This window comes from Habropoda laboriosa, unplaced genomic scaffold (assembly GCF_001263275.1).
Source record: "Habropoda laboriosa isolate 0110345459 unplaced genomic scaffold, ASM126327v1 scaffold186, whole genome shotgun sequence".
In the NCBI taxonomy this organism is placed as follows: Eukaryota; Metazoa; Arthropoda; class Insecta; order Hymenoptera; family Apidae; genus Habropoda; species Habropoda laboriosa.
This window is the reverse complement of record NW_017100427.1, coordinates 2,992,377-3,009,994: the sequence shown is the minus strand read 5'-3', so window position 1 is coordinate 3,009,994 and position 17,618 is coordinate 2,992,377. Positions and strand designations below refer to the sequence as shown.

General features: G+C 39.8%; 2 protein-coding genes across 2 annotated transcripts in view; one reads left to right on the top strand and one right to left on the bottom strand.

Annotated features, from left to right (window-relative positions):
- Positions 1-17,618, top strand: part of LOC108575628 (calcium uniporter protein, mitochondrial) — an 82,379-nt gene that overhangs the window by 45,507 nt on the left and 19,254 nt on the right. The gene's annotated exons all lie outside the window — the stretch shown is intronic.
- The window catches only part of LOC108575627, a 35,798-nt gene that overhangs the window by 9,513 nt on the left and 8,667 nt on the right, over positions 1-17,618 (bottom strand). The window contains exon 2 of the mRNA XM_017938468.1: positions 248-469. Within this exon, the coding sequence (XP_017793957.1) occupies positions 248-469 (222 nt within the window). The remainder of the gene's footprint in view (positions 1-247; positions 470-17,618) is intronic.

Sequence of the window (17,618 nt, the reverse complement as noted above, 5' to 3'; positions counted from 1 at the left end):
TTTCGCTCGAGTTTCTGCAATGACATTTATAACTCGAGATTGAAACGCGTAAAAGGAAGTTTCGTTTGAATGGTAGTGAAAATGTGTTCGTTCAGCTATTTCCTCGTAGGAGTTATTTAGTAAACCTTGGCGTGTTAGAAACGATACAATCTGAAGGATACGCGTGTATCTCTTCTCGATTGACAAACTAACGCAACTCTTTGAATGAGCTCATCGTCGTAATCGAAAATAGTATCTCGAGTTTTACCTGTCCTTCAAAGAGTTTCGATCGATCAGCTTGGCCCGCGGGATCAATTGATGCCTCCTCGGCAAATCGAAGGTTGATTGCCCTAGCCTGAAGTGATGCGCCTCTCGATCGTGTCGAGATTCGTCCTCAGATATCACCGCGAGGCTCCTCGTTCGTTTCAAGAGCTTCCTGTGGTCCTGCGTGGACTGCGCCGAATTGTTGGCCTCGTGTCGTCCCCCTTCTCTGCAATTCGACAAATTAAATTAGCCAATTTGCCTGACATCCCTAGCACTTCTCATTCAAGTAATTTCCCATCTAATTTACATTTAACCGTGTTTCGCTCAACAATCGAATTATGTACCTCTTTGCCTGTCTCTCAGAATTTTTTCCCGTCTAAATTGAGATTCATTTTTGTCCGAGTGAGACGTGCGCGTTAATTTTGTTTCATTCTAGAAATTGTTCAAACTGTGATTTATATATTTTTGTATACGGTGAACTTTTATTCGATGATAAAGTCGAAGCACGTTGAAACGACGAATCAGTCTGATGAAAAATATGCAAGTGAATAAAGAACAGTTGTATCGAACACTGTTCTACAGAATTCAACGGTAATTAATATCGAATCAGCGAGCACACACTTCGCCATCCCAATTTATCTCGGAGTAATAGGATTCTGATTGCGTGCTAACTGCTAATACCATTCTGTATCGACTCTGTTCGAATGGAAATAATCTCTTATTCACTCGAAGAAAAAGAAAACTTGGATAAAAATACTCCAATAATTTTTATCCAACAGAAAATTGGATTATCTCTAGTATCTCGAGTATCTCTATTCAACCAGGATTTGCCACGATTTTATAAACGATCGTGCTTTTCAAAATACTTCGAATTACATCTGAGTTATTATAGCAAGTGTCACGATAAACCAGAATATACATTGCACGTATGTAGATGTTATTTCGCGGTATTATTACGGGAAGTAGGAAATGCCATTAGCTCTGCACACTGGGACCTTGTTATGCCTCCAGTCAATAGCTGTATTTCAATAATGAATGAAACTACATATGTCGTCGAGCGAGACGTAACACGGATGATAGATACAGGACCTCGCGAGGTATAGCGATTCTTTTGTAGTTATTACTGTTCGAGCTTCCGGGTGTATCTTTGTGGAAAAAGTATTTCCACGTTTTGCAAGTATTTTAGCTCACTTCGTCAGGATTGGAATAACACGCTGATAATGGCTATTAGCTGATAACACTATCGGTGTGTTATTCGAATTCTGACGAAGTGAGCTGCGATATTTGCGAAACGTGGAAGTACTTTTTCCACGAGGAAACGATTTACACCTGGAAACTTGAAGAGTAATAACGTGAAAGGCTGAAATTTTTAATCCTTTCGTGGAAAATATCGCGACACAAAGGAGCAAAGAACGACGTGCATAAAGTATACGAAGAAGAGTTACGTGAGAATTTGTCGACACGGAAGAGAAGCTTATTAAAATCCAAGAAAAGAGCGTAAGTGTGCTTTTCACAAGAGAAAGATCTCGAGGAGAGAGGCATTTTGTCGTAAAAATGGCACTTTTCACATGCGTGCAAAGATCGCGAGTTCCTATATCCAGACGCTTATTCCGTGCACAGTTCACGATTCAGCCGCGATCTGCATGAAAAATTTCCTCCAAATCCGGTGCATATTTTACCTTGCGTAATCCCTGGACGAAACGACACAATTCCAGTGTCTACCTGGAGACAGACTTATTCGCGGGGACTTTGTGTTAAAAATCGCGGGCTAAATTATGCAATGTTTTTTGAATGTGAAAAAAGATCTCGCGTTTATTCTTTGGACCATGTGAATGGAATCTGGTTCGTTCTTTGTCCCCTGTAGGAAGCCGGATTAACGTTTTAGTTACACTTTTCTTCCTCCGACTGTACATGCCTTTTCCAGGGCTGGCAGTGATCAAAGAAATAAATGGGAGGAATTATTGCTAATAAAATTTAGGAGTATGCTGGTGTTAACGTGTTAACTCGGTTCATATTTCCAATAAAAATTGAATCTCTTTAATTTATAAGTTTGTTACTCGGAGTTAGACTAACCCAACTTCACTTTTTTTCAATAATTTCTTTTTTATCTTATTCGAGCCATAGGGAGCTATTTAAGGTGTACAATAAATAAAAAAGATTTAATTATTGTAATTACTTCAAGTACAATGCTGTTCTTACGTGTGATTCCTTATATCTTTTTGTTTTACTGTACAATTATACAATAAAGGACTTGGATGACTCTGGCTTTCAGGTAAAAATTTAAAAATGAGTAAAAATTAGAACCAATTATTTCACTTTAGCTGCAAATGAGTATATGACATAACAGTTAATTAATAAACTATTTTCAACTGCTTCTTATTCTCTTGTAAAATTACAATAGGGGACTTGAGGCACTCCGGTTCTCAGGCATATACACAATTAAAAATGAGTAAAAATTACAACCAATTGCTTCACTCTAATTGTTGCAAATATGAATATGACATAATAGTACAATTAAAAATGAATATAAACCTGAATATAAATAGAACCAATAACAGGTTAACTCGTCTTCTCCAATTAACAGGTTAATTATAAAAGTAAAGGAGATGAATTAGCGAGTGACTGGAAACTGCACAAGTTTACGATAATACGCGTTAATTAAATCTCCCGGTGTGCATCCCGCTTTCGCAGATATCGCTCGTTCCTGCTTGATTAACGCATAGTCGGTGTAAGTGATACAGATAAGTCGTAAATTCACGCATTAAGCAGCAATATTAACACGTTTAAGAAAATATGCAGAAGTTTGTTTTTCAAATACTGAAAAATTTAATTTTCGTTTCTCAAAAAACTTCAAAAGAATATTCAATTTTCTATCGTGTGTAGTTCACAAAGCCTGTGGAACTTCAAATACTGAAAATTTAATTATCGTGACTATTTTCGTTTCTCAAAAAATTTCAGAAGAATATTCAATTTGCTATCGTGTATACTTCACGACCATAAAGCTTGTGAAACTTCAAATTCTGAAAATTCCACTTCTAACTATAATTACTTTTCCCCTGGACTCTTCTTTCCTAATATTCGATACTCGACCCAAATCTCACCCGTCAATCACACTCAGCATCCAGCCACGTATCAGTGCAAAAATCTGAACATAAACCAAGCCCTTTAAACAGCCTCACACACGACAGCTCTGAATTATCCCTTTCGCCCAATCGATAATTGATTCGGTCACCGTACTTTTACCGGATAACAACACACATGTGGTACAGGTACACTTGTACAAGAGAACCATTAATCAGCGAAGTGGTCACGCAACGTTCGCTCATTCGAAAACTGGACGAAACCACACCTTTGTGGATCTACTTGCTCGGCGAGCGTTGATAGACATTAGAACGTAATTTGTTTCCACGTTGTATCGACCGTTTAGATGGAAAAGTGATCGGTTTGCAAGAGGTTAACCGCCGTTTTCTCTTATCGACAAGATAGAATTGAATTTTCATTGATCAAATTAACGGTAGAAAAATACCGATTGTGTTTCTTTATCGACTGAAACCTGGAAGGTCAACTTTCGAAAGATAATTAGACCAATCAGCCGCGTGACACTGCAGCGACCGTCGAGGAAATTTATGTCAAGATTGCTCCACGACGAAACTCACAAACTCAGCGTTTACGATTGGCATACTAACCAGAACGGGGTTGTACGGCTGTCTGTCTCACGTGTGCATCGTAAAACCGAGCGTTTGTGATACCGATATTCCCGCTCGATGCGATAAATCAAATGTGGCTGTTACGTTGAAAGAATTTATATTTCGTGGAAAACTCACTGGTTCACTGGTGGAAGCATATACCACGTCAATATGTATGGTTTTTTTATCTTCAGAAAGTGAATTTAGAGTTGCGAACCATAACGTATTTTACATGACATAGTTCCTGAATAAATCTCTTAATTTAGTAACGAAAATCTCTTGTTTCTTGCGTTATCATTCGGTATGCGTTATACGTTTTTCTGATTACAAAGTAAAAACTGGTATTTTTTGATTTACCGTGTTTTACCAGTTTATGATTCATCAATTATCGCGTTTTGGTTCTGTGAATGATTTTCTACATTTTTTCTGTCTTCGTGCTGTCTGCTACGTTCGACTTACTATAGTTTTGCGAATTAAAAAAAATTTCTTTTCTTCACTTTTCACAACTCAGCATCCGCGACTATTACCCAACGTTTCTCTCCCCGTATTAAATCCCTTTTACCATCTAATTCGACCTAACTACAGTTAGAAGTCGCCTATTGAAAAGTAATTTCGCCGCTTTTCCCGTGAAATTGCCTGCAAGTTTAATATCGCATACTTTCTCTTTCCGTTGATTCAACTTTAATGTGTCTCCAGAAAATCGACATTACTCAATTCTTGCGTAACCTCTCTCGACGCATCATCTAACCAACCGCTTCAAACGAAACCGAAAGATAAGCTAGACTCGGTAAAAGAATTCTCTAATTTGCGTATTCCATTATTCCAAAAACAGAAAAAAACTTACCAGGAAGCTACCTGTAAGATTTTTCAAGAACCTCGTGTTCTAATTCATCGCCAATTATCTCTTGGACGAATCAACGCTCGAACGAGGAACGTTTGTTAGCGAGCCACGTTTGATCTTTGCATACGATATCAAAAATCAATATCGTGGCATGATTACAGGGTGAAAAAAAGAGAAGAGATCAGCGTGGCTAATGATCGCGAGGTTTTTCCGCTCGAGCAGCCGGAGACTGCAACCAGAGAACACGTCCTTTCGGCCATGTTCGCGGATCCTTGAGAGTGGCTAGGATGCAAATGGCGTATCGTCATCTCGTTGTGTTCCGCTGAGCACGGCGGAACGTTGCGTAAGATTTCTGCCCATTTATCTCCGGCCACTTTTACGAGCCGCTTTTCATGCAACTGACTTACTGCCTGCGCGGCGTCTTTACACGCGTCTCTCTTTCTTTTTTTCTTCCCCTCTTTCCTCGTCTCTCGGGAAAATGTTCCACGGGAGATGAAGACCACTTTAGAATTTCCCGTGCAACGCTTTGAGGAAAGAGAGACGACGGCGGACGCTTCGAAGTTTGCCCACGCGAAATTACGAAATTATACGTCGCGCGTTCAAAGGAAATTAGATACTCGGCTTATGAGTTATTTATCGCGGCTACGAAGAGCGCAGAATTTTCGGAGTTAAAAGTGCTGCTCTAAGAAGAAGAAAAGAGGACGAAGTCATGCTCCTACGCGAGCAAAATTGCTCAAGAGATGCGATTTCTCCTTTATCGTTCATCGAATGTAACCAATGCGAAGCTGTTTTTCTTTAGGTTTTTTTTTTTAATGCGATTACGTTCTGTGCATTTTTGCCTGTTCCACTGGTGTGCTGCCGGGAAATTTTCGATTGCATCTGCGTGGTTCTAAGGGACGCAGGAAGAAGGCAATAAGAGAGAAAGTTAGAGGCCCTTTTGCGACCAGTTGGCTGCTTTTAGGGAGAAAAGCCGCGAAAGTGGGTGCGTTTATGGTTGGAGAAAGAGAAAAATTGAAAGGAAGTGTCTTCCTGGGGTGTGTTATATGTATACAGCGAAGGGAAAGTGTAATGGAGGTTTACTGTTCATGTTTGACACGAGAAGAATCACTTTTAGTCTAGTGCCATCTCAGTACACTATCGTATAATACTATAACGTATGCTATAATTTTTACAAAATATAACATTCTCGAATGTTACAAAACTTTCTTCAAAAAAACAATTTCTTCAAGACAAATGTGTAAGAAGAAGTATGAATTCTGGGAACTCCCTTAAGTTTCCGCGTAAAGACTCAAGGCTCGGGTCGCATTTCGTCAATTATCATTGTCACAAAGAATCGTTAATACAAACTATCTGAAAAAAAGCCTTTAACGTAAAAATTCTACACTGGCAAACATGTTCACAATGTAGATAATAAATTCAGTTACTATTTCGAGATAGCCTAGTAAATCCCAAAAAGAAAGTAACCTAGTTCTCCAATAGACGTATCTGTTTTAGTTTTTCGCTTAGAAAAGCGTGTACAGGATAGGGAATAATCGAGGAATTTTCGATCACCGGTTCGATTCACGGGTTTAAACCAGATTACGCTGTTTTGTACATACACAGCCTGAAGATCGATCGATCGTGCGTGCAAGCTCAGGGTTATGGGTTAACGAGCTTATCGGTGTTTTTACAGCAAGTTTTCGCACAATTTTTACGACGTTCACAAAGACGAACGCGGCACGCAAGCTCTGGTGGAAAGAAAGAGATATTGGAAACCTTTTGCAGCCGCGATTTAGGATGATAATCGTTCGCGTGCGATCTACGCGACCCATTTCGTTCCACGCGAACTCTCGTTGCACCCGTTATTTACAGATACGCGAAATGGTCAACTCGTCACGGTTTATTGTTACAATTTCTTCTGACAAATGCAACAGCGATTAAGCAGTCGAGAAGCGTTTAGTAGTGTATACTACGGATGGGAGCATGACCAAACTTTACTACGAAGTTCTGCACCGCTAAACCACGCAGAACTCGGCCAAGTTTTGATTCGGTTCGCGTGAGAGCTAGTTTTACGTGGATTAAGGGAGGCTTGGCCATTGAACAACGGATTTACGATAAAATGTTCCGTGACGAAGCATTCGGTGTAACTGAATACGTCGGTGATTCCGGGATTTGTGAACTGTTAACCGAGGAAATGGCAAATAGAAACTGAAATGGCCGGTTCGATCGCTTTCTCGCTTGCTCTCTCGTGGAGTTGATTAGATTCCTCAATTAGCACTTATGCTCGCTCGCAACTTTTCACCCGTTCAACTTTAGATCAACCTGTGTATTCAAATTTCAAGTAACTCAATTACGCGGCATTCTCCTTTTTTTACGATATTGACTTTCGGACGAAAGTCGAGAAAATTAGAAAAGTCGTGGAAACATTGCTCAGGCTTCAAAGTTTGCAAACTTTTTAATTGCCTATGCATCATCTCGAAGCAAATTTTTCTCAATTTCTGTCTTCGTTTTAATCAAACTTTGAGATACCGGCTTCCGAATGAAAGTAAGAAAGAATTGCTCAGATTTGAAAGTTCGTAACTTCTAGTCGATCTCCCCTAATTTTCGATTACTTTTAAACTTCCACAACGTCGTACAACAAACGCCAGAGATCCGAAGAATATTTTCGTTCGTTCGACGAAAGTTTCACCCTGAAAAAACTGGCATGCGTGGGCCACGAATGATTCACACGGCGCAGAATGTCGTAATTCATTCGAATTAAGAATTCAAACCGCCGAACCGGACGCAGAAATTTTTTTATAACGTTACACACATTCGTCAAACGCGTCAATTAGCCGTCCTTCCCTTAGACACCGTGAACGTATCGGAATCGATACACACGGGCTTCCGGTTGATCGAGCCTCGATCATTGCACTCGAATATAGCCACAAAGGAAAGGCTGTGAGTCTGTAAAGGCGGGAGAAACGCGGCAGGAATATCCTATGACACAAACCGGAAGAAGTTCCGCGGTTTGAACAATCGATGGTTCACGTTTGGTCGATAGAAGAAACCGCTTGTGTTCCCCTCCCGTTCACGGGTCAAGGAAGTTGGTTCATTCGGGAGGGTGTTATGAACCTCTTACAGACTGTAATGTTATCTCCGACAACGATCAGACAGTTTCGTGTTTATTGTTCAAACTGAGTGGGGATTAAACGCGGTACTTTGAGGACTTGCCATAGAAGTTAAGTTTAGTACAGTTTACAAAGGACTCCCATGATAATTATTTGTGAAATTTTTGTTTGAAAAATTTTCCTCACCGATACCGATGATCGGTAATTAACAAAAATTGTAATCGTTTATATTGGTTATTCGTAACTAAAAATATTTAAGAAAATAATTGTTGTACTATGAATTTTTGATATTAATATTATGACAGTTATGGTTTCTAATTTTGTGGATTTCACGATTTAGATTGTTCGAATTATTAATCGAGGTTTTCCGGTTTCGAGACGTATCCAATTGTTCTCAAATGACACGCAGTGATATCAGTGAGTAAAAAATAATTAAACAAGGCTAAGATTCGATTATTAATTATTCAACTTTCGTTACGTTCGCTCTCGACGCAAAATTACAACAGTTGGAAAGCTACTCATTCGTAAAAACTGAACAATCTTAACACACTTCATAGCTCGTGGTCACCAGTGACCCATGAAGAATCTCTAAACCAATTAGCGCATCGATTATTAGCACTTCTTATTCCGGAATATTTTCCAACAATATATTATTCAGTCTTATTTGCAAAATTTCATGTTATTAATTCTCATGAGGTAGGATTTTCTAGAAATCGTATTAGAAATCTTTTTAGAAACGCCTAAGCGAGTACGGGCAATACACAGCTGCTGGCGTATGAAGAATGATGCTTATTCGAGTGAATAATCAGTAATTTAAAAACTATTACACACTGTGCGCAAAATGATCGTTTCTGTTATTCCAAAAATTCCTTTCCTCTTCTTTTAATCGCATATTTCACAAAATGTCACAGTTACACAATACACGTTAATCCCTCGTAATTTCCAGCTGACGCGTTGTTTCCTAGCCGCCAAAATTCCCTTCCCTCTCGACAACCGCAACTACAACCATAATCCAACTAGTTTCGCGAAATATGCATGAAAACCAAACATAATCAACGGTACACAACACAGGAACGTGTCAAACGTGCAAAACCCTTCTCTATTTCGCCTCTATTACTTAACTGCTTAGCCAGACCAAAGAATCTCTAATTACTCTAATTTACGTGAGAACAATTCAGCCGAGTTCAAGTTTTGAAAATATCGATCTGATTTTCATCGAGACGACAACGACAGATATTCCGAGTGTGCGGTGTAAAGGGGAAAGCAATCGGTCCGATAGTTTCCGAGAAAACTTTGTTGGAAAACTTGGTTTCATGAAAACCGCCTTTAAGGGGGCAAAAGTAGGCAAAGTTTGGGAATTTTTTCGTAGATAACTACCGAATGAAAAGTTTCAATTTTTTCACAGGATATGAACGTGACTTTCAGCTTTCTTCTCCAATTTTTGAAAAGCCCAAATGTTACAAAACGGAGGAGGGATGCCCTCTTAAAGACGTTCATAGTCTCGAGTTGTTCAAGTTCTCAGAGCTCTCGCAATTTACCCAATTCCCAAAAATCCTTCGACAGACATATTCTCCAGGCTATAAGAAGAACAAAAGTACAAAAAAATATTGATATTTTTACCCCAGAAGCTAGAATACCCCTTTAACTTTGAAATCGCGCAAATTACCAGAAAAACCAGAGAGACACGGGAGATCGTTCAGCCTTGAAGAAGTCCCGGTTTGCACACGGAAAGATAAAACAACGTGTTTTGCTCCCGTGGCGTTTAATGACGGCCGTTAGCGCGTGTTAACACGAAGGTGCGAAACAACGATAATCGATTAGCCACGTCGATATTCCAACAGAGATAAACTGGTAACAGCATCACTGACGTCAATTCCTGCCTCAGCTCGAAGTTCCTTTTTTTTTCCATACCTCAGAAGCGTCTTGCTAACCTTGATCCTCCGCGTGATGCTCGGTGGACCCGAATGATAAAACGAATTACATAATTCTCGCGAGAGAGGGATAGTACACGCGGAACAAAAGACCGTGACTAATGGCACGGAAGGATAAACAGCCTCGATTAACGAACGTGATATTTATGATACGTGTTCCTGGGATACACAGCGGTTGTGCAATGGAGATACTTTGTCGAAAAAAAAGATACGGCCGGTTAGTGCGTGTTTGCATCGCGTTACTTTTCGTTTCTACGTGGATCTACGATGAGCTGCCTTTTGAAAATTCAGGGCAATTGCTATTAGGCTATTGACCGGGCGTGTTACAAAACCTCGCGGATCGAACTTTCTTCTTCCTCGATGAATATTGAGATACCTAGTGACCTGAGAGTGACGAAAGCGATATTTTTAGGGGAGAGATCGCAGAAAGAAATAGCATAGGTATGTACTCCTGACGAAAGTGGGATATAGAAATGAGACGAACTTGGGTCGGTGGCTTTTTGCAGCAATTAGGATTAACCTGAGATCTATTAGGGAGCAGGTAGCAAGAACTGAGGGAAGGAGAAACGATAGCATAAGGACTGCAGTTTTTCCGTTTTCAATGGAGATCCTGCGAAGTATGCTTGTGTTCTTTATAGGAATTAGGATTGAACCTTCGAGAGGGTAATCTGCGAAGATGTTGGATTAGCGAATACATCCAAGATACACCGAGATAAAAAGTTCGTCGCTGAGACGTGTTTTCCATTTCGATGCAAATTTAACATCTTAGAAGAAATTGCTAGCTACCGTGACGAGATATGAGAAAAATGATTCGCATCTTCTTCAAACGTGTGCTTTAACTGTTATTATACGTTGTTGGATGCTGACATTTCTTCGCTGGATATGTTAAAACTACCAGTTAAAAGGAACACAACGCTTGTGATTTATCAGAGGAAGAACTGTTTGTGTAATCAAGAACGGTGTCGCAATATGACGGCTGTCTCCGTTTCCGGTTCGGTTCAGACTAATAAATCATTCAGTATCAATTGGTGGCGACTCGTCGTCTTCTTGATTTCTCAGCGAGCACCAGTGGGCCGTGAAATGACATTCATGCACGAGACGATATTAATAAATTCAGTTAACCCCTTGCCTTACAACGAGTCACACTCGTGGTGCAGAATACGATCAAGATGTGAGAAAAGAAGAATTGCACGTCTACCGAATGTATATTTTTACCCTAATTTCAGCTTGAATTGAATTAAGGCAAGGGGTTAAAAAAAAATCTAACATCTTACCCTTTAAATCGTTCTTTCGATAAACTCTCTGCTTCTTGGCCTCAGATTCTTCGATTCTTCCAAAAAGAAAGAAAGAAAGAAATACACCGATCCGAATCGAAGAACCGAGCAAAAGACACTCGCGGACACCTCTCGAGACTCGATCGAGAGGAGATATTTTGCTTTCGATACAGAAATCACGGGGAACCTTTACAAATTTATTCTACGATCTAGGAGCGATCTAGGAGCGATCTATCCGCGCGGCGAACCGGCTTTTCACTTTCTCGTTCGCGCATCGACTGGCGGATATCGTTGTACCTGGCCGACCGATCGCCACTGTGTGCACCTGTTCCCTCGACAGGACAACGTGTCTCCGCTCGGTTTGTCCATCCGTGTAGTGGGAGTAGAATACACCTTAGGGCGTGACGTCATTGATCTGTCGACTCGCGGAAGCACCAGACGGAGTTACGAAAGCGGGCTGTCGAAGGCGATCGTCGATTTTTCACCTGTTCCTCAGGTAACCCATGTTTTCGGAAATTTCTCGAGGGGGATATCGATGAAAATGTTGGAGCACGTCGTAGAGGAAATGGAGAGAGGTGAAGTTTTTATCGGTTCTCAGATCCAATTTTCCTCGGGGTAAAAGTTCGTAATGAGTTCCACCTAGAAATTGCGATCTCTGTTCAATGGTCGCCTGTTCTCTGTAATAAGCGGACATAGACGGAAATTTTCTGTGGACGAGTTCCTGTCTGAGGAAATTTGTCGGAAAAATTAATCTCCAAGGAGATCAGACGTGATTATTCCGATAATGTAAGTGACAGTTCGGAGAATTTTTCATTTTGTTAGGAAAAGAACGATTTTAGTGTAATTCTTGGGGATTTGAGGTAAATGTGTGATTCTATTTATTTCTCACTAACGTGTATAGTGTTGGATATAATCAATGCACAGGTGATTTCACGTTAATGGGAGTACGAATTGCTAATCTAACCAATGAAAATGATAAATAAATCATTTTTATTACTATTCGTTGATACGTAAAATTGTGAGTTTCGCAAATGTGCTTTCTACGTATAATCATTAAGGATAGAATTATATTTATTATCATTTCCAATGCAAAAGTAACATCTGTGGTACCATTTTTACCATCTTCCTCCCTTCTCTACCATATTTCCAAAATTCAATATTTCTAGCCTCTAATATTTCCATAATTCTTCCAAGAAAAATTAGATACTCTCAAATACTGGGTCATCGGTGACCCATCCACCAGTATTCGCCACATCTTCAATACCCCAACCGTCGATACTCAAAGATCAATCGAAAAAGTAATTTTCTTTATTCCCAAAAGAAAAAAAGAAATCAAGTTCTTACAGTTTCGTAACATTGCCACGTCGTTGGAGCGTTGTCAGAGCGTTTAGGATGTGTAATGGTCGCAAGACAGTTTCCCTCGGTGGAACATCGAAAGGGAAAAACAAAACGCCCCCGGAGAGACAATGGCGATCGAGGGACGTTATTATTCCGAGCAGCGAGGATGACGTGTCAGGGGCGTCTGCAACAATGCTCAATGTCGAAGACCCGCGATGAGTTTCTCGAAGGACTCTCATGCTAGATAGGAATCAGCGGTCGTAAAAGCCGAGGGTCAAGTGGCAACGACCGTGTGCCATATTCGCCAGGATTTAACAAGGACCTCTTTCCAGCTCGTGGAGCACGGAAACGAGAGATGAATTATCAAAGTGGCGACACAATGGATCTTACCGGGCCCACCTTTAACGAGAAATACTTCGTGGAAAGTCTCTTCGAACTTGCGACGACGTTATAATCGAGCGATTGTTACGACGAAGGACGGGCGGGGATCATGAATATTGAACCTGAATCACAGCCAGAGTAGTTGCGCAACGTTTGTTGTCGCCGACGATCGAGCCTACGGAATCCTTAAAATTCCGCGGACGAAAGTGTTCCTCTTATAAACACGAAACTGGTCCCTCGACGAATTTGCAAGTTGCACTTTGTAATTCTCGTTTGACCAGTTTGATCATCTTTGCGTGAACGTACCGCGTTGGCTAATTTAGGTGGATCTAGGTGGACAAATTTTCTCGAAAGACTTGTTCGTTGGATTTTTTCATATTTTTACGTTCGAAGAATTTAGGTGATTTTATGTAATTTACTGAAAAAAGAGACACTTTTTATTTCGTCTGTGTAGACTCGTAAAATTAGCCAGTGTGCGTGATGAAACGCGGAAAAAAGTATCGAAAGGAGGAAAATAGACGGCTGAAAGAACGCGCGCGTGCATTTCTTAGAACAGGCAAAGTTCAACATCGATAAAACATACAAAGTAAAAAGTGATAGAACGGTGTACTGTAATTTCTCGATGTATGCTAATTATGCTAATACGTAATATCAATTATAACCAGACGTGAAACGTGCACATGACGTGTCGAAGGTTATTCGAATCAGGCACGAAATTGGTAGATTTTTCTCGCAAATTGCGCTATTTCCATTGGAGAAGGGGGAACGTAAATTTCTACGTTTAAACGTACGAACGATCTCTTATCAAACGTACCGAATTGCATCCATAATTGTTACTTACGATTCTACCGAAATTTCCCTCGTTTCCTCGAAGTTTTCCGCGGAAACGACGTCCAAAGTTCCGGCAACACCCTGAAATGGGGCAGAGAGCGCATAGTTTAATGGCGAGGCCACGAAACCTTGCGATTCGCGTACTGTCCCTGGAGTACGTCATTTGGACCTCTTTTCCTCTTCCTCTTCGCGTGTTTGCCTGAGCGCGGTATCATACTCATCGCGGAATTCTCGAGAGATTTATGAGGTTACGTCTGAATTGCGGATCCAGAAAGTAGGATACAACTTGAGGAATTTTGATTTTTCCCACAGAATTATAAACATATATTAGCTCGAACTTTTCTCTACCTCGACATGCATTTAGTAATCAGGATCTTGCAAATTTCCATGGAAAAATATGAAAATCTGCGAAAGATATCTCTGTCGATAGAGGACAATGTTCGGTTATGTACTCGTTAAGAAAATGAGGAAAAAAGTTCTCGACGATCTTCAATTTTTAATGGCGCATTTTATAACAAAGCGAATGGGGGGCAAGTTTTGAAGTTTCGCGATAACATCGTCTTTCCTTTAATCATAAAAAATTGGAATTTTTTTTGAAAACGAAGTTGTCCCAGATTGAGTAATACTTTCGAGATCAAGTTTTTGCTTCTCGAGTTAACGTTGATTTAGACATCGATCCGAAATTTGTATGGTTTATTCTTAGAACTCTGTTCCACTCTTTTTAATTGTTTTCGTGTGAAGGGCGACACGTGTGAAACAGAACCAGTCTACTTTATATCCGGTACTACGTGTAAGAGTTCATTTTTCCGCGTGCGAAATGAAAAATCCATCGGCGCGTTTTATCGCGACAATTCGACCATGACACGGTCCACGGCGTACGTCTGAAACGCCATTCGACCGGCTTGAATATTTCAATCGACCCTGTCGCCAGTTGCGACACACCGAGGAGAAAAAAGGTTCGCGGCATGAACGAAAAGGTATCGAAAGAACATATTGGGAGAGCGTTTAAACATTCACGCGTTTCTCTCTGTGTTCCGTTTCTTTGCCTTCGAGGAACCAGTGGCACACTCTGGCTGAAAAACTGGTCATCTCGAAAAATGCCAATTTTTCAGGAAACGAACCATTTCCCCAAAAATCAGAAATTAAATCTTTTCGCTAACCTATTTTCTCTTTTTTTAAAAAACAAATTGAAGACTCTGGCTCGAAAACAAGTCACCTTTAAAAAATGAAGATTTCTCGGGAAATAAAATTCCTCCAGAATGAGAAAATAAATTTTTCCCGATTCTGTTTTCTTCTCCAAAAAGCAGAAAATAAATTTCTCGGTTTATTCACAATTTATAAATTACATTTTTACCTGTTTCAAAGTACAGCACAGTCTTCTCCAATTTCTTTCTAGTAATTACACTAATAATTACACTTGATTATCGAATTTGAAAAAATGTCAGACAGGAACAAAGTCTGGAATTAATCGTGGTCGATCGAGAGTGGTTTCGTACGAAGTTACAGGGAAGAATCTCCAAGGACGATCGCTAAACCGCGTTTAATCATCGTCGATTAATGCATCTAGCCAGGTAGCAAGTATAATTAGCGCTAGATGAACTTTAGTGGAGCCGCTCCTTCATCATCGACTGGTTAATAACTCCGTTTATTTATTCGTTAAAATGAAACTCTGTTCGATATTTGGTTAACTAGGTTCGTATTGGACATGTGTTACCTAAACTATTATATTATTGTCCAGCGTCGTCCTGCTCGTATACATAATTATGCTGTTGAAATTTCTGAATATATTTAACGCCAATGTCTTTACAAATGTAGTTATCGAATTGTTTGAACCACAGCCAGAATTCAATGCAACAGAATTACAATTGAAAGGAAGCTGTATTTATCGATCCTTTAAAGAGGTCAAACGAATTTTCCATATATGACAATTAGAAGAAAATTATTTCTCAAACTTTATCAATCTCACAACTCGTTTAATTCGTTCCAACACTCGGTGAACGTACACAAATCCAATTATTTGTAAAAAATTTTACCAAAAAATCTAAATTCTCCGAATTATCTCCTCCTCCAAAGTAATTACTAATTATTCCAAGAAATTAGTAAGCGAATATGTACAAATCCAATTATTTATCAAACTTTTACCAGAAAATCTAAATTGTCCGAATTATCTCACGCTGCAAAGTATTCAAATAAACAAGGTAATTCCGTGTTTTCTGAGTATATCAATCTTGCAAGAAAGACGAAAGAATTTCTTGCTAGATGATCTAGAAAAAGTTTGCAAGATTTTTCGACGAAACTTTTCGCCCCGATATCGGTTAAACGAGTATTTTGTTCGTTGACCAAACTGTTTCACGGAGTAATGTCGTTTTTCGTTTCGTGCTCAACGAGTCGCGAGCGCGATGTCACGTGAGACCACGAAGAAGAAAGTGACCATGGCGCTTGGCCTAGGTACCACTTACACCCGAGTCACCTGGATACGCACGACACGATACTTTCCTAACGATCGGCTGCCTTTTATTTCGCCCCTTTCCTCCAGTCTCGCGTTTCAAACGCGCCTCTCGTTTTTCCTACGGACACGTTTTTACTCTGTTACAATGAGCTACCTGGCGAAAAGTCCAACGTGGCCGTCGATGATCCTTATGGGTCATCCTTGAAACTTTTATTAAAGAAGAGAACACGTCCACATTCTTCGTTTTAACGTCGGCTATAAATTACGTGCCACGTGTCTCTATCGAAGCGAAGTTAAAAATTTTAACGCAACCGGTTGGCGTTTAATCGAAGGACAAATTCGTTAAAACGAATTCGGCTTAATTCTTGAAATTATTTTTATGGAAATTCGACAGGAAGGTAGATGGATTGAAGTTGTATGCTCGTTGATAATTTTCTACGGTGCGATCAATTTTAAAAGTGTGGAATATGCAAAGCAAAAATTACGCAAAATTAATTTCTTTCGAAGTCAATATTCTGTTGAAATTATTTTTATTTAAATTCGATAGAGAGGTAGATTGATTGAAGTCGTATTAAAGTTTATTAGTAATTTTCCGCAGTGTGGTAAATTTCAAAGCAGCCTGGAATATGCAGAGCAATTAGACATTGCTTACGTCGTTCGAACTAATTAATTTCTATAATTAAGAATTCTTTTTTCTTTCATGTTAATTCGTTAAATCCCAATTCTTTTATTCTTGACACTCAACTCAGAGCTATACTTTCCGTATACTTTATATCTTATTTTAAATTATTTAGCAATATCGTAAAAAGTAAAAAGTAAAAGTAAAAATTTCGTCCAAAGAGAACACTGGACGCTATTGAGTTAATTTTTAATATAAAAGAAAGCAGTTAAACTGTGATAAATTGTTTGAAAAGGATGTTAGACTTGTCTCGGTAAGTGCAGTTCAGATTTTCAACTCTTCAGGACCGAGAAAGAGGAAATAGAAAGAAATCACAGGCTCGATTAGGCACTTTTGAAAAATGCAGAATTAACAAACGTGAGATCGCGGTTTGTTTGGAGAAATGCTCTCGATAAGCGGACAAGCTTGCACGAATGCGCACGGCGAAAACTCTTTACACACACCTTAACGACTCTCCGTTCATCCACGCGCGCTTTTCAACGACGTATCGCAACGCTTTCTCTGACGGCTTAATGCATTATCCCCGTTTTCGCGTGTTTCCTGATCGAAGACCTCGTCGAAAGCCAGAAAAACGGTAATCGATCCGTAATATTATAGACGACAACGTTGAAATACGACGGTACATCAATTTCTCTGTCACTTTGATGAATAATTTACGTACACCTGAAGCAAACCGAAGAAGATTACCTGCTTCAACGTTGCACACACTTTCAACGAAGTTACTTAACGATCGAGAAATGAAAAACACCGATGAAAATCGTGGTTCGCGGGTTTTTATCGCGGTTGATACACAGGCTGAAGAACGAACTGAAAGAAAGAAGAGGAAAAAAAAGGAAAATCCACGGTCTATTTCATCCCCTCTTCTCCGTCCTGTAC